A 23237-nucleotide genomic window follows, 5' to 3' on the forward strand; every position below is an offset into this window, starting at 1 on the left:
TTCAGCCTCCCCATTCACGGGGGCCAGTTCAGGCCTGTACTTCAGCGAGGGGGAAATAGGAGCTTGGGTACAGGGTGCTTGGTACTCTGCCTTAGCCAGAACATACCAAGACCCAGAGAGACTGAGAGGGTGAGAGAGTGAGTGAGACTGGGAAGGAGAGGCTTATTCCCAGGATCTGCTGAATGAATGGTCACTAATAGCCGTGGGAGGGACATTACACAGACAGCAAACAGGCCGATGTCCTAAATAACACCCTGTCCCTAAGTAGGCTACTACATAGGGTGTAGGGAGCCATTCGTGACGATGCCCATTGAAGAGTGCTGTGCCGCATGTGTCTGGACCAGGCAGTCTGACCGGGCTGTTCATCTCAATGAACATCCCATTTCTTACATAGTACACCAGCAATGACCTGGGCATGGGGAATGGGTGGAATTGGGGGCGCTAATCTGTTTCAACCTTGCCTGGGATGCCACAGACAGACCTATAGACAGACACACAGACCTATAGATAGACAGACCCAGGAAGCGCCATCTCATTTCTCCGTCTCTCTCCAAAAGGAATGTGGAGGATGTGTAACAGAGAGGGGGAACAAGAGACAAGTGGGGAAGAGGAAGAGCGAGAGTGAGAGATGTGAGAAGACGTTCGTCTGAGTCGTCCTCCTCCTAACATTAGCCCCTCTGGTCTTTGATGTGGGGCAGTCCGGGGCTATAAAAGTTTCTCCATGGTGACAGGCCATTCATTGGTCAACATGTCAAGGGGGCTTTGGGTGACCAACACCCAACAAGCTCCTCCCTCTCCCATGAGCTGTCACCTGCTGTATGGACCCCACTCTCCCTACACTCCGTTATGGTTTGTGTCCAATGAGAGATCAGTATGGCCTTTGTTCTCCAAGTACATTTCCATAAACTCAGAATCATTGTTCATGTTAAGGTGAGGCTGATGGTAGAAAACATCTAGGCCAGTATAAAGTTCATCATATGGATCTATTCCAAGGCATCTACATGACACTTCTATGTCTAGTGTTTTCCTAAGTTCTGCAATGCGGGTCTGGAGAGGAGCAGTGGGAGTGTTTCCTGTACATAATGCACCATTTTACTGTAATTACAGCTGTGTGCAGTTGTCAGAATTACTGTTAGTTATAAGTGCTATATAGATCTGTCTTGGTGAGGGGTGAATGGGTTTTAGGAGTATTAGTGCAGTGTTTTAAATCCCACTTAAAAGTTCAGTGGTGGCCCAGTCACATGGTTTTTGCTGCACTGTTTGGATATTTTGTGGGAGTTAAACCCTATCTTCAGTGTTTTTCCTCCCAGTCATTTAAAATTATATCACATCTAAAATAGTCCTTGTGTCTCTGCTCACAACCCTCTGACACGTTGAGGCCAAATTTGAGTAGCCAGGTCTGACTGACCAACATGTTTCTACAAACAGTCGACTCAAACAGTTTTGGCACCCTTCATGAAATTGAGCAACAGTGAAGGCAAAAAATAAGCCGCACAAACAATGAGTCATGTTTTGGGCTCAAACATAAGGGGGAGTTGTATACTTTCAATACAATAATTTGTCAAACAGAAAAATTTTAGTATTTTTTCAGCAAAACCTAGGATTCATAATTATTGGCACCCATAAAGAATATGTAAAACAAAACCAAACAAAGAGGGATCTTTTATGGAATTGTATGCTTTTTAGTTGGTCTTTGTCTCCAGGAAGTGTATTGATGCCTTTCACTTGTTCCTTGGGGTATTAATATGTAGTTGCAAGCATGTAAAATGTGTTTGTGTTCCATCACCATGGAGCTGTTAGAGGAGACAGATGGTTGTTGACCCACACAGAACATGTAAATACCATTAAGCACAGTCAGGGCAATAATCAACACATTTCTGCATTGGATGCTTTAGTGAGACACTGAATCAGGAGGCGCGGATGGACAACAACTGATAACTAGATGTGTATTGTCATTAAATTTTGATAGCTAGATGTGTATTGTCATTATATTTTGATAGCTAGATGTGTATTGTCATTACATTTTGATAGCTAGATGTGTATTGTCATTACATTTTGATTGCTAGATTTCTGTTGTAATTACATTTTGATAGCTAGATGTGTATTGTAATTACATTTTGATAGCTAGATTTCTGTTGTAATTAAATGTTGATAGCTAGCCAGTAGATTATCTTAACTGACCAGTAGATTATCTGATGGACCAGTGGGGTGGTGGCTCAGTCACTTTCAATACAAGACTTCATGGTCCTCCGCTAAACGACAGATTGTTTAAGTACACAACCCGGGGCTGCAGTGGCTGAGAGCGCTGGTCACCTGAGCTTCCCTATCTCAATCTTAATTTAGGGTTAGGCCTAGGCACATGGTTGACTGTTATTGGGCTAGGTTTGAAATCTAATTTTAAACACTTTCTACAAATAGTAGAAATAGGACGGGTGTGTTTATGAGCTGTCCCCCCAGCCGGGCTGGGCCATCATGTCCCAGAGTGAGTTGGCCGGTGCTAGCACGCTGTGGTTCGCTGGGTTTCGTAACCATGACGAAGGGGTCACCCAAATGTTAAATTGAACACTCATGTGCAAATATTGTTTCAGGTGGAGGGATGTTGAGTAGCATAGGGAGATGAGTAGGAACAGGCCTCTGTACGTGTCCCAAAATAGAACGCTGCCCCCTACATAGTGCAGTTTAAACCAGATGCCCATGTGCCCCAGGTGGAAAGTAGTGCACTCTGAAGGGGTTAGGGTTCCACTTGGAACTCTCTGCCAGAGTGTTGTGATGTGCTTCCAGGAACAGCCCTGCTCACTCCTTTACATGTGGGTTACTTCCTCAGGGGCAGACAGGAAGGGAGGAAGAGAAGAAAGAAGAGAGAGAGAGAGATGAAGAGAGGGATGATGAAGGAAGTTGTACCAAGGGGGGTATGGAAGATAGAGAGGGAGGCACTCCGAAAATTAGAGTGAGGGAGGGGATGATGGAGTGAGAGTGGGTGAGGGAGATTGAGGCAGGGTTGGGATGAGGCGTCCTACTTCAAAGCTGTTGATATAGCAGTCAGGAGTTCAGCAACAGGGGTGTCTGTCCGTCCTGCTGGGCCAACTGATGTTCAGAGACGGGGGTGTCTGTCCTGCTGGGCCAACTGATGTTCAGAGACAGGGGTTAGTGTCTGTCCTGCTGGGCCAACTGGCGTTTAGAGACAGGGGTTAGTGTCTGTCCTGCTGGGCCAACTGGCGTTTAGAGACGGGGGTTAGTGTCTGTCCTGCTGGGCCAACTGATGTTCAGAGACGGGGGTGAGTGTCTGTCCTGCTGGGCCAACTGATGTTCAGAGACGGAGGTGAGTGTCTGTCCTGCTGGGCCAACTGATGTTCAGAGACAGGGGTGAGTGTCTGTCCTGCTGGGCCAACTGATGTTCAGAGACGGGTGAGTGTCTGTCCTGCTGGGCCAACTGACGTTTAGAGACGGGGGTGAGTGTCTGACTGGTAAAAGACTGGTAAAAGCTGTCCTAATTTTCAGTCTCCATTCTCCATAAGCCTTGTGATCCTGTACAGAGATTGGTTGCACACCAGGTTTTAACCTTAACAGCTAACTTAATAATAGCTAACTAGCTAGACAGACTTCTGTTCTTTTATATACTGCTATAACCTGGGGGTCTTTGCTTCCATCTGAATTGGATTGTTTTTGTTTTGGCCGCAGCAGGAACTGGGCAGAGTGAATTGAAGGTGGTGGCTAATGTTGTAAGGGGAAAAGGGGGAACTACAGCACCTGGACCAAACGTACAAGAGAACCATTACAGAGCTTGAATATGCTATCTATTAAAGTAAATGACACAAATCCTGTAAACCTACATCACCAACTTAGTTGAAATTGAATAGCTTAATTTGTCATAGATCAACTTCTACTTCAAGAAAGTAACATATCAGGAGTGCAATCATATATTCCTAACTGCCGAATAGATCAGAACAAATATTTTCAGTATTGAAAATCCTACTATTTATGATTTTTATGGGTCAATCTGGACGCCAACCACACACACGTAAACACACAACCATGACCATCAGAAAATGTAAGCTGTTAAACTAGTATGAATTGTGTAGTTTGATGACCACTCTATGATGTTTTACTGGTTTGCTGCTTAAAGTTTGAGAAGAGTTGGCCTTTAAACATCTCGTGGTGTACAGACTGGACAAACCTGTCACGATATTAAGCTTTGAATTGCATGATAAACCAGCTATGTAACCTGACCTTCTCTGACTTGATTGGTTCAGTGTTTGGATTCCTTTAAAGCCACAGGAGTTCCAGACATGTTTAAAGAAACAACTTGACGCATTTTCAAAAATATAACAATTGTATATCTTACGGAGCATTATTTTTGTTTACGCTGTTGTTGGTGACCCACTCTCTAAGGTTCTGCACAATTCACTGTGTGGCTTTAAGGTTTTCACATCAGTATACAGACTAAGATCCATGGAAAACTCAATAGACTGCCAAAGACAGGAACAGACTGCAAAAAGCCAGTGTCGTTTTATCAGAATGAAAATGTACAGTAAAGGCAAAATTCAGGTCTTTTGTAAATCCACAGCAGTTTGAAGCTATTTAGTTGCAGATTGTCTGGCTTACTAGGTGATGTTGTTGCCTCTGACTTAGACCAGCTTAATAAGGTCAGAATTCATCCTGGGATGTCTGACTTTCATATGCTAAGTATACACTACATAACTTTTAAAACCCTAAATCCTGGATGAGTCTCTCATGTTAAATGACTGTCTGTTCTGTAGTTTCTTGTTTTTACAACGTAGTGGTGTCAACACTATACTATGTGGCTCAGACTGAGGTCACACACAAGAGCTTACATTTGGTTGATGATGAAGATCCCATCAAGAATCTGTGGAATTACTTGAAGAGCGATCATCATGCAATTTGTCTGAACTGGATTAATTCTGCAAGGACGAATGGGCCAATATTCCACTGTTTAGGTGTGCAATGTTAGAGACATATCCGAACAGACTCATGGTTGTAATTTAAGATTTAAGCAAAATATGGTTCCACCAAGTATTAACTCAGGGGGTTGTTCACTTATCCATATAGGGTATTTTACTTTCTTTTTTTCCACTTCGATATTGCTATATTGATATACAGTGAGGAGAACAAGTATTTGATACACTGCCGATTTTGCAGGTTTTCCCACTTACAAAGCATGTAGAGGTCTGTAATTTTTATCATAGGTACTCTTCAGCTGTGAGTGACGGAATCTAAAACAAAATTCAGAAAATCACATTCCATCCATCCATCATCTTCCGCTTATCTGGGGCCGGGTCGCGGGGGCAGCAGTCTAACCAGGGATACCCAGACTTCCCTCTCCCCAGACACTTCCTCTAGCTCTTCCGGGGGGACACCGAGGCGTTCCCAGGCCAGCCGGGAGACATAGTCCCTCCAGCGTGTCCTAGGTCTTCCTCTGGGTCTCCTCCCGGTGGGACGGGACCGGAACACCTTCCCAGGAAGGCGTTCCGGAGGCATCCGAAACAGATGCCCAAGCCACCTCAGCTGACCCCTCTCGATGTGGAGGAGCAGCGGCTCTACTCTGAGCTCCTCCCGGGTGACCAAGCTTCTCACCCTACCTCTAAGGGATCGCCCGGCCACCCTGCGGAGAAAGCTAATTTCGGCCGCCTGTATCTGGGATCTTGTCCTTTCGGTCATGACCCAAAGCTCATGACCATAGGTGAGAGTAGGAACGTAGATTGACTGGTAAATCGAGAGCTTCGCCTTGCGGCTCAGCTCTTTCTTCACCACGACAGACCGATACATCGACTGCATTACTGCAGAAGCTGCAACGATCCGTCTGTCAATCTCCTGTTCCATCCTTCCCTCACTCGTGAACAAGACCCCTAGATACTTAAACTCCTCCACTTGAGGCAGGCACTCTCCACCAACCTGAAGTGGGCAAGCCACCCTTTTCCGACTGAGGACCATGGCCTCGGATTTGGAGGTACTGATTCTCATCCCCACCGCTTCACACTCGGCTGCAAACCGTCCCAGTGCATGCTGAAGGTCCTGGTTAGAAGGGGCCAACACGACAGTCGAATGCCTTCTCCAAATCCACAAAACACATGTGGATTGGTTGGGCAAACTCCCATGAACCCTCCAACACCTCGTAGAGGGTATAGAGCTGGTCCAGTGTTCCACGGCCCGGACGAAAACCACACTGTTCCTCCTGAATCCGAGGTTCTACTATTGGCCGTATTCTCCTCTCCAGAACCCTGGCATAGACTTTCCCGGGGAGGCTGAGAAGTGTGATCCCCCTATAGTTGGAACACACCCTCCGGTCCCCCTTCTTAAAAAGAGGGACCACCACCCCGGTCTGCCATCCCAGAGGCACTGTCTCCGACCGCCACGCGATGTTGCACAGGCGTGTCAACCAAGACAGCCCCACAACATCCAGAGACTTGAGGTACTCAGGGCGGATCTCATCCACCCCCGGTGCCTTGCCACCGAGGAGTTTCTTGACCACTTCTGTGACTTCAGCCCGGGTGATGGACGAGTCCATCTCTGAGCCCTCATCCTCTGCTTCCTCAATGGAAGATGTGACAGCGAGATTGAGGAGATCCTCGAAGTACTCTTTCCACCGCCCGACGACATCCTCAGTTGAGGTCAACAGCTGCCCGCCTCTACTGTAAACAGCATTGGTAGGGCACTGTTTCCCTCTCCTGAGGCGCCGGACAGTTTGCCAGAATCTCTTCGAGGCCAGCCGATAGTCCTTCTCCATGGCCTCACCGAACTCCTCCCAGGCCTGAGTTTTTGCCTCCACAACCACCCGGGCTGCAGCCCGCTTGGCCTGTTGGTACCCGTCAGCTGCCTCAGGAGTCCCACAAGCCAACCAGGCCTGATAGGACTCCTTCTTCAGCTTGACGGCATCCCTTACTTCCGGTGTCCACCACGGGGTTCGGGGATTGCCGCCTCGACAGGCACCGGAGACCTTACGGCCACAGCTCAGAGCGGCCGCTTCGACAATGGCGGTGGAGAACATGGTCCACTCGGATTCAATATCTCCAGCCTCCCTCGGGATCCAGTCGAAGCTCTGCCGGAGGTGTTAAAGACCTCTCTGACAGGAGACTCGGCCAGACGTTCCCAGCAGACCCTTACAGTACGCTTGGGCCTGCCGAGTCTGTCCTGCTTCCTCCCCCGCCATCGGATCCAACTCACCACCAGGTGGTGATCAGTTGACAGCCCCGCCCCTCTCTTCACCCGAGTGTCCAAGACACACGGCTGCAGGTCAGATGAGACGACAACAAAGTCGATCATCGACCTGCGGCCTAGGGTGTCCTGGTGCCATGTGCACTGATGGACACCCTTATGCATGAACATGGTGTTCGTTATGGACAAACTGTGACTAGCACAGAATTCCAATAACTGAACACCACTCGGGTTCAGATCAGGGGGGCCGTTCCTCCCAATCACGCCCCTCCAGGTGTCACTGTCGTTGCCCACGTGGGTGTTGAAGTCCCCCAGTAGAACGATAGAGTCCCCAGTCGGAGCACTTTCCAGCACCCCTCCCAGAGACTCCAAGAAGGTCGGGTACTCTGCACTGCCGTTCGGCCCGTAGGCACAAACAACAGTGAGAGACCTATCCCGGACCCGTAGGCACAGGGAAACGACCCTCTCGTTCACCGGGGTAAACTCCAACACATGGCGGCAGAGCTGGGGAGCTATAAGCAAACCCACACCAGCCCGCCGCCTCTCACCATGGGCAACTCCAGAGTGGTGAAGAGTCCATCCTCTCTCAAGGAGTGTGGTTCCAGAGTCCAAGCCGTGCATAGAGGTGATCCCGACTACCCCTAATCGGAACCTTTCAACCTCACGCACGATCTCAGGCTCCTTCCCCGCCAGCGAGGTGACATTCCACGTCCCTAGAGCCAGTTTCCGTGTCCAGAGATCGGGTTGTCTAGGCCCCTGCCTTCGACTGCTGCCCGATCCTCTTCGGCCCCACGTCGCCCGTTCGGGCTGAGCCCGGCCGGGCCCCATGGGGGAAGGCCCGGCCACCAGGCGCTCGCATATGAGCCCCAACCCCGGGCCTGGCTCCAGGGTGGGGCCCCGGCTGCGCCATACCGGGCGACGTCACGGTACTCAAAATCTTACGTATCATTAAGGGGGTTTTGAAATCACATTGTATGATTTTTAAGTAATTAATTAGCATTTTATTGCATTATATAAGTATTTGATACATCAGAAAAGCAGAACTTAATATTTGGTACAGAAACCTTTGTTTGCAATTACAGAGATCATACGTTTCCTGTAGTTCTTGACCAGGTTTGCACACACTGCAGCAGGGATATTGGCCCACTCCTCCATACAGACCTTCTCCAGATCCTTCAGGTTTCGGGGCTGTTGCTGGGCAATACAGACTTTCAGCTCCCTCCAAAGATTTTCTATTGGGTTCAGGTCTGGAGACTGGCTAGGCCACTCCAGGACCTTGAGATGCTTCTTACGGAGCCACTCCTTAGTTGCCCTGGCTGTGTGTTTCGGGTCGTTGTCATGCTGGATGACCAAGCCACGACCCATCTTCAAAGCTCTTACTGTGGGAAGGAGGTTGTTGGCCAAGATCTCACAATACATGGCCCCATCCATCCTCCCCTCAATACAGTGCAGTCTTCCTGTCCCCTTTGCAGAAAAGCATCCGCAAAGAATGATGTTTCCACCTCCATGCTTCACGGTTGGGATGGTGTTCTTGGGGTTGTACTCATCCTTCATCTTCCTCCAAACACAGCGAGTGGAGCTTAGACCAAAAAGCTCTATTTTTGTGTCATCAGACCACATGACCTTCTCCCATTCCTCCTCTGGATCATCCAGATGGTCACTGGCAAACTTCAGACAGGCCTAGACATGCGCTGTCTTGAGCAGGGGGACCTTGCGTGCGCTGCAGGATTTTAATCCATGACGGCGTAGTATGTTACTAATGGTTTTCTTTGAGACTGTGGTCCCACCTCTCTTCAGGTCATTGACCAGGTCCTGCCGTGTAGTTCTGGGCTGATCCCTCACCTTCCTCATGAACATTGATGGCCCACGAGGTGAGATCTTGCATGGAGCCCAAGACCGTCATCGTCTGAAGGGAGATTGGCCGTCATCTTGAACATTTTCAAATAATTGCGCCAACAGTTGTTGCCTTCTCACCAAGCTGCTTGCCTTTTGTCCTGTAGCCCATCCCAGCCTTGTGCAGGTCAACAAGGTTTTCCTTGATGTCCTTACACAGCTCTCTGGTCTTGGCCATTGTGGAGAGGTTGGAGTCTGTTTGATTGAGTGTGTGGACAGGTCTCTTTCATACAGGTAACGAGTTCAAACAGGTGCAGTTAATACAGGTAATGAGTGGAGAACAGGAGGGCTTCTTAAAGAAAAACTAACAGGTCTGTGCGAGCCGGAATTCTTACTGGTTGGTAGGTGATCAAATACTTATGTCATGCAATAAAATGCTAATTTATTATTTAAAAATCATACAGTATGATTTTCTGGATTTTTGTTTTAGATTCCGTCTCTCGCAGTTTACCTATGATAAAGAAGTGTACCTATGATAAAAATGACAGACCTCTACATACTTCATAAGTAGGTTACAGCAACTCCCCACTGTATATTGCTGTAACCTGGCTGAATGAGTGAGGGAGCAAGCAAGTTTCTTTATGTAGCACAATTACATAGAAGCAGTTCAATGTGCTTTACAAAGAAAAAGAAAAAACATAAAAATACAATAGCATAAAAACAACACCATAATAATAAAACATAGAATAAGAAAATAGAAAAATAATAAAAACAGGAAGCTATAAAACCTGTAAAGCTAAACAGTGTGGTTACGTATAGGTGCTTTGTCTTAGGTGCATGAAAAGAGAAGTGTTTTTAACCTGGATTTAAAAATGTATACATTGAGGGCACGTCTAAGATCTTCTGGTAGTTTATTCCAGTTGTGTACAGCATAACTGCTAAATGCAGCTTCTCCATCTTTAGTTTGGTCTCTGGGCTCTACTAGCTTACCTGTGTTCATGGATCTAAGAGCCCTGCTCGGTTTATATTCTTCAAACATATCAGAAATGTATTCGGGTCTAAATCCATTCAGAGATTTATAAACTAAAAGCACCACTTTCAAATCTATTCTGTAACTGACTGGAAGCCAATGCAAAGATTTAAGAACTAGAGTTATGTGCGCTGTTGTCTTGGTCCTGGTTAACATTCTAGCTTCAGCATTCTGAAAGAGCTGCAGCTTTGGGGAGTCCAGTTAAGAGGCTATTACAGTAGTCAATCCTACTAGAGATAAAAGCGTGGATGAGCTTCTCTTGGTCTTTTTGGGACACCAAGCCCTTGGTTCTGGCTATATTTTTAAGATGATAGAATCCTGTTTTGGTGACTGCTGTGATAGACTCAAACCTCACATTTAAAAGTAATATCAGAACACCTAGATTATGCACTTGAACCATGGTTTTAAGGGCCCGAGAATCCAGCTCTTTACCAATACTAGTTCATTACATTTCACAGTGGACATGAGTTCTAATGCTATCTGCTTTATTGGGTTTGTAATTTTGTCGACCATGACAAATAGGGAACATGGCCTGGCTGAAGTCCTGAGTGAGGGAACATGGCCTGGCACAAGTCCTGAGTGAGGGAACATGGCCTGGCACAAGTCCTGAGTGAGGGAACATGGCCTGGCTGAAGTCCTGAGTGAGGGAACATGGCCTGGCTGAAGTCCTGAGTGAGGGAACATGGCCTGTAAGAAGTCCTGAGTGAGGGAACATGGCCTATCTGAAGTCCTGAGTGAGGGAACATGGCCTATCTCAAGTCCTGAGTGAGGGAACATGGCCTGTCTGAAGCTCTGAAGAAAACAGAAAAAACTGTTTTCCTCACCTGAAATACCTCAAGACAGGCATAAAACACAATTTCTTTTATTTTAAACTGCCACACTCTATTAAAGTTATTAAATACTATACTTATGCTTTGTTGACTTCATATTAGCTGTGTGTGCGTGCCTTCAAGGTTGGTAAGTGTATTTCTGTGTGTTAGGTCTACACCCTGTAGTTATATGTAAAATGAAGAGTTAACCTTCATGTCTGATCTTTTCCTTTGAGAGTCAGTCTGGCTGGTGCAGCAGGATGTCTTCATCCATTATCATCCAACTGTCTGGGAACAGTAATATTGACTGTAATCACATAGTATCTTGGTCACAATACCTGAAGCAGGTTGGAGCAATTCCTTTTTAGCAATAGGGTTCCCCTTCTGTTTTCATTCAATAGAGGTTTTATGTTTTGATTAAATAAAGGTTTAATGTTTTCATGAATTGCGTTTTTGGATAAACCTAGAATACAGTTTGTTTGGCAAGTGTGTGCAGGTTCTGTAGTCTTACTGTGTGGCATCCGTATAACATGACTAGGAAATACTTGGAATAGGTCCCATTGTAAAATTACCATCAACAGCTATAAATGCTTAAAGCTTTGGTCCTTTGTAAAGGTAATGTCAACAGCTATAATCTGGAACATCATATTTCAGTTTCTGCAGGCAACCTGGCTTCTGCTTTGCTTGCAGAATTACTGTAAAACAGTTGTGGCTGCTGATGTAAACCAGGTACAAATCCATTAGCAGGTGGTATATCTGTCATTGCGATATTGAGCGAGGCTTTCTACCTGGTGGCCGAAGTACCTTTATCAATACCATCTACCTGGTGGCCAAAGTACCTTTTTCAGTACCATCTACCTGGTGGCCGAAGTACCTTTATCAATACCATCTACCTGGTGGCCAAAGTACCTTTTTCAGTACCATCTACCTGGTGGCCGAAGTACCTTTTTCAGTACCATCTACCTGGTGGCCAAAGTACCTTTATCAATACCATCTACCTGGTGGCCGAAATACCTTTATCAGTACCATCTACCTGGTGGCCGTAGTACCTTTATCAATACCATCTACCTGGTGGCCGTAGTACCTTTATCAGTACCATCTACCTGGTGGCCGTAGTACCTTTATCAGAACCATCTACCTGGTGGCCGTAGTACCTTTATCAGAACCGTCTACCTGGTGGCCGTAGTACCTTTATCAGAACAATCTACCTGGTGGCCGTAGTACCTTTATCAGAACAATCTACCTGGTGGCCGTAGTACCTTTATCAGAACAATCTACCTGGTGGCCGTAGTACCTTTATCAGTTTAAAGGTAAACTACTTGTTTAACACCATGTCATTATCTGGATCACATCACGCTCCATATACAGTCACTGTTCCTTAGCCGGTAATGAGGGGTTAAGTGACAGCTGGTTTGTAATCGGCAGGTAGGGAGACAGACGAGGGGAAAGTTTGGCCTAACCTGCTATCTGTGACTTTCTGCTGTGTGGGCCTGTCTCGCCCATACTGAGTATTAGCACCCATTATCCTGCTTGTCCATACTTATCACAATGTCCAAAATACATTTCAAAGAGCTTTTTGGGATGGTATGTAAGTGTGTGTGTGTTAAGTGCGGGTGTTCATCATGCTTTATTGTCTGAGCTCCTCGGTATCAGCCAGAGGCCAAGTCTCAATCCTCCAGACCTCCTTTCTGCCTGACACATTGTGTGATCTCCTTTCTTCCTAGTGATGCATTAGCAAGGGGGGTCCCCATAGTAAGGCATTAAAGAGAACCCAGTACAAAGCCCTGGATGACACCTGTAGTGAGACATTAAAGAGGACCTGGTACTAAGCCCTGAGGGACAGCAGTAGTAAGACATTAAAGAGGACCTGGTACCAAGCCCTGAGGGACAGCAGTAGTAAGACAATAAAGATGACCTGGTAAGAATACCTGGGGGACAGCAGTAGTAACACATTAAAGAGCACCTGGTACCAAGCCCTGAGGGACAGCAGTAATAAGACAATGAAGATGACCTGGTAAGAATACCTGTGGGAAAGCAAAAGTAAGACATTGAAGAGCACCTGATACTAAGCCCTGGAGGACAATAGTAGTAAAAAATGAGATGTCACTCAGATTTTAGAGCAAGGCCCCTGCAACAGCATGGTTGTGTGTATAAGTAAGTCCATGGAACCTGGTATGGAACCTGGTATAAGCATAATGTTTTCCGTCAACCGTCTGTGTTGGGTGAACTATTCAAAGAATAAAAATAACCTTATTCCCAACATGTTTTCTTGTGTAATGGGAAAGCTGGAATACATAACTGGATCTCTGTCCTCTTACTGGTTGGGTTTCTTTGACAGGGAGCAGCATTGGTCTGGTGGCTAACTTCCTGAAGCGACATTTCAACCTACGGTGTGTTGTCCACCAGCAGTATGGAGGTAAGTTGTCACTAGGGCCTGTTTCACATCTTTGTCATTTTCAACACCTTGAAACTATGTTCCTCTGGGGACAATGGAGAATAACATCAGTACTGCTCATGTACTTGGATGTTGGTTATGATGTAGCACTATGGCCTGGTTAGAATGTTCAACTATGGCCATATTCCTATGAAGAGACAACGTCCTTATCAGGCCATAGGCCTACATCATATCCAACATCCTTACCCAGGCCATAGTTCTACATCATAACCAACATCCTAACCAGGCCATAGTCCTACATCATAACCAACATCCTAACCAGGCCATAGTTCTACATCATAACCAACATCCTAACCAGCCCATAGTCCTACATCATAACCATCATCCTAACCAGCCCATAGTCCTACATCATAACCAACATTCTAACCAGCCCATAGTCCTACATCATAACCAACATCCTAACCAGCCCATAGTCCTACATCATAACCAACATCCTAACCAGCCCATAGTCCTACATCATAACCAACCTCCTAACCAGCCCATAGTCCTACATCATAACCAACATCCTAACCAGCCCATAGTCCTACATCATAACCAACATTCTAACCAGGCCATAGTCCTACATCATAACCAACATCCTAACCAGGCCATAGTTCTACATCATAACCAACATCCTAACCAGCCCATAGTCCTACATCATAACCATCATCCTAACCAGCCCATAGTCCTACATCATAACCAACATTCTAACCAGCCCATAGTCCTACATCATAACCAACATCCTAACCAGGCCATAGTCCTACATCATAACCAACATCCTAACCAGCCCATAGTCCTACATCATAACCAACCTCCTAACCAGCCCATAGTCCTACATCATAACCAACATCCTAACCAGCCCATAGTCCTACATCATAACCAACATTCTAACCAGGCCATAGTCCTACATCATAACCAACATTCTAACCAGGCCATGGTCAAAGATCCCAACCAGGCCATAAACCTAAATTCTGACTAGACTATAGCCTAAGATCCTAACATAAACAGTGTTGCTCATTGCATTTTTCTTTGGCTTGGTTCAGTTTCGCTCAGTGGAGTGAGAAGCCAACTAGACACATAATGAATGTATATGGTCAACTATGTCAGGCACTGTGGCTGTCCTGATGGAAGTCTAGCTAGTCTGGATAATGTTCAGATGACAACTACATAATCTGCCCAGTGTAGATGTGTGGTCCAAAGGGCAACCCGTCCCCTGTACAATGTACTACTTTAGACCAGAACCCTATAGTTCCTTGTCAGAAGTATTGTGCTACATGGTGGGTAGGATGCCATTTGGGAGGTAAACAGAGTAGAGAGGAGACAAACCAGAGCAGCAGTTTAGTATGTTATATTGTTATTAACTTCCTTCAGGAAATGATCCTGTAACTGGAACCAATAAACACCAGGACATGAGATAATGTGGTTTACTTGTTATATGTTATATTTCCTCAGCGCTTTATGGTCTCCGTACCCCTAATAACGTTAAGGTTTGAACCATTCTGTTGTATCTCTGGAGAAGCCAAACATTCCTTTTCTATATGGTGTCAGTCCTGGCCCTGCTCAGACTTAGGGCGTTATGATGGGAGAACGTCGTGGGGTGTCTGATCTGTAGGCTGTCATGGGGTGCCTGGTCTGTGGACTGTCATGATGTGTCTGGTTTGTTGACTGTCATGGGGCCTCCGGTTTGTTGACTGTCATGGGGCCTCCGGTCTGTAGACTGTCATGGGGCCTCCGGTCTGTAGACTGTCATGGGGCCTCCGGTCTGTAGACTGTCATGGGGCCTCCGGTTTGTTGACTGTCATGGGGCCTCCGGTTTGTTGACTGTCATGGGGCCTCCGGTCTGTAGACTGTCATGGGGCCTCCGGTCTGTAGACTGTCATGGGGCCTCCGGTCTGTAGACTGTCATGGGGCCTCCGCTCTGCAGACTGTCATGGGGCCTCCGCTCTGCAGACTGTCATGGGGCCTCCGCTCTGCAGACTGTCATGGGGCCTCCGCTCTGCAGACTGTCATGGGGCCTCCGCTCTGCAGACTGTCATGGGGCCTCCGCTCTGCAGACTGTCATGGGGCAGACTGTCATGGGGCCTCCGCTCTGCAGACTGTCATGGGGCCTCCGCTCTGCAGACTGTCATGGGGCCTCCGCTCTGCAGACTGTCATGGGGCCTCCGCTCTGCAGACTGTCATGGGGCCTCCGCTCTGCAGACTGTCATGGGGCCTCCGCTCTGCAGACTCTCATGGGGCCTCCGCTCTGCAGACTCTCATGGGGCCTCCGCTCTGCAGACTCTCATGGGGCCTCCGCTCTGCAGACTCTCATGGGGCCTCCGCTCTGCAGACTCTCATGGGGCCTCCGCTCTGCAGACTCTCATGGGGCCTCCGCTCTGCAGACTGTCATGGGGCCTCCGCTCTGTAGACTGTCATGGGGCCTCCGCTCTGTAGACTGTCATGGGGCCTCCGCTCTGTAGACTGTCATGGGGCCTCCGCTCTGTAGACTGTCATGGGGCCTCCGCTCTGTAGCAGGTTTACTAGCAGGTTTACTAGCAGGTTGACTGCCATATTTCTCTGAGTGGCTGTGCTAATTAAAATGTTGTGTGCTTTGTGTGTGTGCTTGCTTATGTTTTGTTCTCTGTGTGTACTTATCATTTTTATGTATGTGTATAATGAACATTGTGTGTTGATAAAGTGTCTGTTGTCTCCCCAGAGTTGCGTGTGTTTCCTGAGCGTTGTGTGGTGTGTGTGGGCCGAGCGGAGGATGCCCTAGCGTTGCACTTTAACCCGACCCCTGCAGTGAACCTAACAGCGATGACCCCCACGGTGACCCTATCTGAGGTGAGTGGCTGTTAATGCTTTGCTACTTCCTCTTCCAGTCACTTGGCAGCAGCACTGAGCGGTCTGTCTGTTAATACAGGGATGCCTTACCAGATACTGGACCCAATTCGCATTCTATGACATATTGACTTAAATGTGGCCCTGGATGCACTGCCAAATTCTGCTCCTATTCTCCACCTTGTCTTATACCAAATATCCTTAAAGATGGAGGGAGTGTATGGGGATAGCAGGTCTGGAGAGAGGGGGTCTTGAAATAAAAGGGGCCAGGGAGTCAAGGCAGTATCCCTGGGAGTCAGAGGACCAGCAAGACAAGGCAATACCCCTGGGAGTCAGAGGACCAGCAAGACTAGGCAGTATCCCTGGGAGTCAGAGGACCCAGGGAGTCAATGCAGTACCCCTGGGAGTCAGAGGACCTGGGAGTCAATGCAGTACCCCTGGGAGTCAGAGGACCCAGGGAGTCAATGCAGTACCCCTGGGAGTCAGAGGACCAGCAAGACAAGGCAGTACCCCTGGGAGTCAGAGGACCAGCAAGACAAGGCAAAACCCCTGGGAGTCAGAGGACCAGCAAGACTAGGCAGTATCCCTGGGAGTCAGAGGACCCAGGGAGTCAATGCAGTACCCCTGGGAGTCAGAGGACCAGGGAGTCAATGCAGTACCCCTGGGAGTCAGAGGACCCAGGGAGTCAATGCAGTACCCCTGGGAGTCAGAGGACCCAGGGAGTCAATGCAGTTCCCCTGGGAGTCAGAGGACCCAGGGAGTCAATGCAGTACCCCTGGGAGTCAGGGGACCAGCAAGACAAGGCAGTACCCCTGGGAGTCAGAGGACCAGCAAGACAAGGCAGTACCCCTGGGAGTCAGGGGACCAGCAAGACAAGGCAGTACCCCTGGGAGTCAGGGGACCAGCAAGACAAGGCAGTACCCCTGGGAGTCAGGGGACCAGCAAGACAAGGCAGTACCCCTGGGAGTCAGGGGACCAGCAAGACAAGGCAGTACCCCTGGGAGTCAGGGGACCAGCAAGACAATGCAGTACCCCTGGGAGTCAGAGGACTCGATTGGTTTCGTTAGGCTACACAATTGAAAATCTCATAAGATTATTTGTATTGTAAATACGTAAATTTGTGTTTTTCTTAGGACCAAGGTAAGTGGTACCTCTTTGCAGTCCGTTTTCATGGTGTTTGGCGCCTATCTAACAAGTCCCATTGAGTTGAATCTCTGGAAGGGTTGTTTTAGTCATTACATTTCAGACATCACTGGCCTGATTTTGACTAGCTTGGGTGAATTATGAGTCTTTTTCTAGAGAGCTGAATTTACAGATTGGCCAGATGGTGGCATTATAGAAAGTGGATAAATGTAAACTGTACAAGGTCACACCCCTAACCCTGTTTGACCTTATGTTCTGAAATTTGGTACATAGGTCTCTTGGCTTACGTGGAACACATTTGTCTCAGAAACCCTTAATGACTGCCATGAAGAGGTTTGATATTTTTTAAGAAACAAAACCAAAAACACTGCTGGAACTGAATGCGGCACCTATAGAAAATGGTTTTCAGCCCTTATTTCCGTGACTGGTTTTCCCTTGTCTCTCTTTTCTCTGCAGCAGACATACTGGGTGGGCAATGTGTTTGTCGTTTTAAATCACGGTTAAACCAAATTATCCAGTGGTAATAGATACCGAATCGTGAGAATTGTATCAACACATTTTATAAAAAAAACGGTTTGTGAGGTCTCTTGCAATTTATGTGCGTTTATGAGACCTCTCTCTTTCACACGCACACACACAAAAACACACACATCATATGACCTTTGTTGTTAGTTGTTTTGTGACCAGTTGTTGCTTGTGGAAACAACACTGCCTCCCCAGAGAGGACTGTGGGAAACCAAAGAGGAGCCTCACTCACACCTTGGCTCTGACATCAGAAGACTCTCTGTCTCTTCCTTTCTCCCTCCGTCGCTCTTTTTCTCTCTGTCTGACTCTCCTGCAGTGTACCAAACTACACCCTAGTCCCTACAAGGGTATTGTGTCCACAATCAGTGCACTATAGGAGATAGGATGCTGATTGGCACTCTCATCTATACCCTGGTCAGAACTTCTGTTATTACATCTATGCCCGGATCAGTACTCCTCAATGTAATTCCATAAATCCCCAGATCTGTACTCCTCAGTGTTATTCCATCTTTCCCCATATCACTACTCCTTAGTGTTATTACATCTATCCCCAGATCAGAACTCCTCAGTGTTATTCCATCTATCGCATCAGATCTCATAATTGTTGTTCCCCCATCTCCTCCTCAGATCTCATCAGTGTTATTCCGTCTATCCCCTGTTCAGAACTCATTCAGTTTTCTTCCGTTTATCTCCTGTTCAGAACTCCACAGTGTTATTCCATCTATCCCCTGATCAGAGCTCCACAGTGTTATTCCATCAGGGTTATTGCTATTGTGTTTTCTCTGTGAGGCTCTCTTTACTCTGGGAGCCTCCTTGCTCCCACTACTTTGGCTTTTAATGAAAGCAACAATTGTAATATTTTTAGTGGAAGAGGGATGAAGTCAGGACGTCAGTGAAAAGTTCAGGCTGTGTAAGAAGGCTCTGACCAATGTTCCAGCTGATGGAGGGGGACAGAGGAGGGGAAGGGAGACATCTCTGGTTCCCCACCTCAGGATGTGGTTCTTTCTGGGCTCATACAGCCTCAGAGAGGAGGGGCGGGCTAGGAGTCTGGGGGTGGATCACTCCCCAGCGGTTTAGTAGGTAATGGTACCTGACCAGTGTGGTTGCTGAAGGTCTTCAGATGACAAAGCACATTTTTTCTGGTTCCCTGTATTGTCATTTGTCAGTGTTATCTGTCCTGTTGAGTCATTCAGCTGCAGGTCAGACATGGAAATGATTGACAGCCGATGTGAGTCATATTGTTGCTGTGCTAGAATGATAATGGCTAGTCTGGCATGGCCTCCCAGATCAGATGTCGTCATCTGTTTATTAGGGGTCTTTCACGGTGTGTATTTGTGTGTTAATGTGCGTGTGTTTCTGTGTGTGTGTGTGTGCGTGACAGTGTGGAGTCACCACACGGTTCCCAGGCCTTTCTGCGGGATTTCAGACTGAGCTCTTTGTTTGGATTTGACGTGTGATCTGATTTCTCTGTGGAACAGAAACCTCTCTCTCACTAACCACTGTGTCTGTGTGTCACCACAGTGGAAATTGAGCCTCACCAAGTTTTCACTCATTGTATGTTTTCCAAATGGCACTCTTCTCTAGGTTGTCCACTACTTCTCACTAGGGGACTCTGTAGTCAATAGGGTGCCGTTGTGGAGACACCCTCATTGTAGGGTCAGAGTCCGGAAGTAGTAAGATGACATCATGGCTAGTTAGTTTTATGTCCAGGGAATGAACACACACACACTCTGTGAGACCCTAGTGTGTTGTATGGGACTATCTGTAATATTGCAGTGGGATGGTATGATGCATTACTCATGTCCTGGATCTTGGGATGGAACTGAATTGTACTGAGAGGGGAAAGAGGAGGGGTGGAAGGAGAGAGAGGGGAGGATTATATTTTACAAGAGAGGAGAGCAAAGTGTCAGGACCCTTTAATATGTGTATTTCTCATTGTTTTAAACTAACACACTTGGGAGGCAGGTAGCATAGCGGTGGGGGCAATTGACCAACTGAAAGGTTGCTAGATCAAATCCCAGAGGTGCCAAGGTGACAAATCCAGAATGGTTATTTGCTGCAACACGCCCTAAAAAGGCCATCAGTTCTTCACGACTAATTGTCATGGTTTAAGTGTGGACTTTGGTGACTTTTCCTTCCGTCTCTCATGGAAGTAACCTTTACTGCTCATCAGAAGACACCGAATACTTACTGGCTTGGGAATTGTTTGTTACATTCTGGTCCATGTGCATTGGTTATTATTTTTTCATTTGAATTGTAACTTTTATTATTTGAATAGTATTTGGATACTCAGTTAAAAATGGTTACCGGGTGCTTTTTTAATCTGAGCACTACAGTACTACATAACGTGCAAAGGAGTGGGTCGTTCTCATATAACTTTGGTTGAATGGCGGTTTGTGTGAGAAAAGAGCGAGCCTGCAGATGAAGACAGAGAAAGACAGAAGCACCAATTCGGCTACAAAACTAGAAGCCATTATTCATTCTCCAAACAGTGCCTTTCTTTGAGTTAGCCAGCTATATGCAATTTGCCTAACTTAAAGGATATGCACAGCGAAATATACACTTTTACAGAATTTAATCAGCATTTGATGTAATTAATATCACCAAAGTATGAAAGATTTATTTCAGACTGTAGGGTCATATCTGGAAATCAAATCTACTTGGTGGTAGTTTGTTTGTAACCCAAACAGTTGACATGTGATAACTGGTTTTGTGAATAGACAAGTTCAGGAGGTGAGTTGGAGGCATCGCTTGATTTGTTTTGATTTCAGAAAGTGAGTAAAAGTCCAAAACAATCATTGTACCCTAGATTATCTGTTATCTTCTACTGTCAAACACCCATTTTGAACAAAAATGGTTGAGGTCTTACAAATAGATCTGTGAAGTGTGTCGTACCAGAACTTGAACACTCCCAGCCATTATCAGTGCACTGTGTGACATTATCTTCATGGTTTGACATTACTGTGAAAAATATCGTCAGTAAAGATAATTTTTAACAGAAGTGATCATGTCAGTTTGACCTTTGACCTTAGAAACATATTTTGTGAGAATAACATGGTTTTCTGCAGCAACAAAAAAATCCAAGCCTGTAGCCTTTCTGTCTGACAATCAAAGATTACGAGCAACTTTAAGGACATGTTCCCACAATGAGTCAGCGACTGAGGAGAGAGGGGGAGGAGTGTCTTAGAGCAGGGTTTTCTTGTCAGGCGTGTGTGTGTATATGGATGTGTACGTGTGTGTGTGTGTGTGTGTGTACAGGGTGGGGACGGGCTGAGGTGTATAGCCTGGATCAAAGGAACAACATCCTCCATTCAACAGAATGGGCCCACAGAGAGAGGAATGTGTCTTCAACCCCACCCAAGCTTCACCTGGATAACTGTGTCCATATATGGTCTGTTACCAGACCAGGTTACCTCTAGGATATATCATGTACATGGATTTACACTCAGTTGTTCCTTGTTTTATTGAAGCCATTCAGCAGACATTCTTATCAACATTGACTTAACCCAGGGAAGACAGGACAGTACATTGTCGTTCTGACCCCTGTGGGAATCGAACCTGCAACCCTGCTGTTGCAAGCCCCCCTGGTCTACCATCAGAGATATGTAGGAAATATTACTATATTTGATTGATTTGTGTATTCTAATTACAATTCTATACACAGTGATTGCTCCACAACACATGTACATTACATTTTAGAATTTTGTAAAGCGCCTTTGGCAGGGAACACAACTCTGAGGGCTCTTGTTTATGCCTCTACTGGTTTTGCACACCTGGAAATTAATCAGTTTCTCCCAGTCTTCCTTGCTCTGTCACATATGATAGCCAGTGAACTCCATTTGTCAGGTCTTCCCACAAATGTTCAATGTTTTGGTTGTGCCACTCAAAGACATTCACTGACTTGGCTCAAATCCATTCTAGCGTTGTTTTGTGAGCTTTGGGTTGTTGTCGTGCTGTAAGTGGAATCTTCCCCAGTGTGAGATCCTGTGTGCTTTCGGATCAGATTTTCTTCAAGGAATTCTTTTTATTTGCTCCATTTATCCTTCCCTCAGTCCTGATCAGTCTGCCTGTCACTGTTGCTGAGAATGCTCCCGATAGCATGAGGTTCCCACCACCATGCTTCACCATTAGGTGTTATTGTTTGTAACTAATGCTTTAAAAGAAAGGCCCTCTATATAGTCTCAAGCAGGCTGGATCATTATCAACATCTTAATGGAGGAGCCAAGTCAACAAGGAAACTGTGAAACCTGTTCCGATTAGCCGTATTCAATGATTTTTACACAAATTGATGACTGACTGCCAGTTCAGTCTTTTTCTTTTCTGGACTTGTAGAGATGATAACTGTGAGCATCATCTATTCATTCTCTTCTACAATGCTCTAATGACTCTGCATTTGTAGGACTTACCAGTAATAGTGAGATATTAAATAGGAACTGGTACCAAGCACTGAGGGACACCAGTAGTAAGACATTAAAGAGGACCTGGTACTAAGCCCTGCGGGACACCAGTAGTAAGACATTAAAGAGGACCTGGTATTAAGCCCTGAGGGACACCAGTAGTAAGACATTAAAGAGGACCTGGTACTAAGCCCTGAGGGACACCAGTAGTAAGACATTAAAGAGGACCTGGTACTAAGCCCTGCGGGACACCAGTAGTAAGACATTAAAGAGGACCTGGTACTAAGCCCTGCGGGACACCAGTAGTAAGACATTAAAGAGGACCTGGTACTAAGCCCTGCGGGACACCAGTAGTAAGACATTAAAGAGGACCTGGTACCAAGCCTTGGGGCACACGAGGTACCTGCTCTCTTGGTTATGGGTTCCATCACAGCACATTAGAGCATATTTACCATTACTTTACTGTTTAGAGACTCCCTCTTTTTGCCTCTGCATCCCAACTCCCACCCTCTCTCTCTCTTTTTCTCTCTGTCTCTCACACTCTCCCTTCTCCCTCTCTCTATCGCTCTCTCTCTCCCTATTTCTCTCTCGGTCTCTCCCTCTCTAGTTATTTATGCTTTCTGTCTTTATCCCTGGCACCTCCCTTAGTGGCTAGAGGGAGTTTCATTCCTCAACAGATTGCAGCTCTGTGGTTCCCACTCAGTATTTAGTGCCCCAGCCACACGGCGCGTGATAATTATTCAATTTGCAAACATACTGTCTTTGTTTGTCTGTCTGGCCCAGGTCATTGCTATGGCACTCCCTCCGTTTCCTCACATCCCCTCCTCCGTTTCCTCACACCCCCCCCCTCCATTTCCTCACATCCCCCCTCCGTTTCCCCCACATCCTCCCTCTGTTTCCCCCACCTTCTTTCTCTGTTTTCCTCACATTCTCCATCCATTTCATCACCTCCCCCCTCTGTTTCCTCACCTCCTCCCTCTGTTTCCTCACCTCCTCCCTCTGTTTCCTCACCTCCTCCCTCTGTTTCCTCACCTCCTCCCTCTGTTTCCTCACCTCCTCCCTCTGTTTCCTCACCT

The 23237-nt window shown here is 46.7% G+C and overlaps 1 protein-coding gene across 1 annotated transcript in view; it reads left to right on the forward strand.

Annotated features, from left to right (window-relative positions):
• slx4ip (SLX4 interacting protein) overlaps window positions 1-23237 on the forward strand; it is a 62172-nt gene that overhangs the window by 29870 nt on the left and 9065 nt on the right. Inside the window, exons 5-6 of the mRNA XM_029119770.2 lie at window positions 13181-13258; window positions 15972-16099. Of these exons, the coding sequence (XP_028975603.2) occupies window positions 13181-13258; window positions 15972-16099 (206 nt within the window). The remainder of the gene's footprint in view (window positions 1-13180; window positions 13259-15971; window positions 16100-23237) is intronic.

Source organism: Esox lucius, chromosome 5 (genome assembly GCF_011004845.1).
Source record: "Esox lucius isolate fEsoLuc1 chromosome 5, fEsoLuc1.pri, whole genome shotgun sequence".
Taxonomy (NCBI): Eukaryota; Metazoa; Chordata; class Actinopteri; order Esociformes; family Esocidae; genus Esox; species Esox lucius.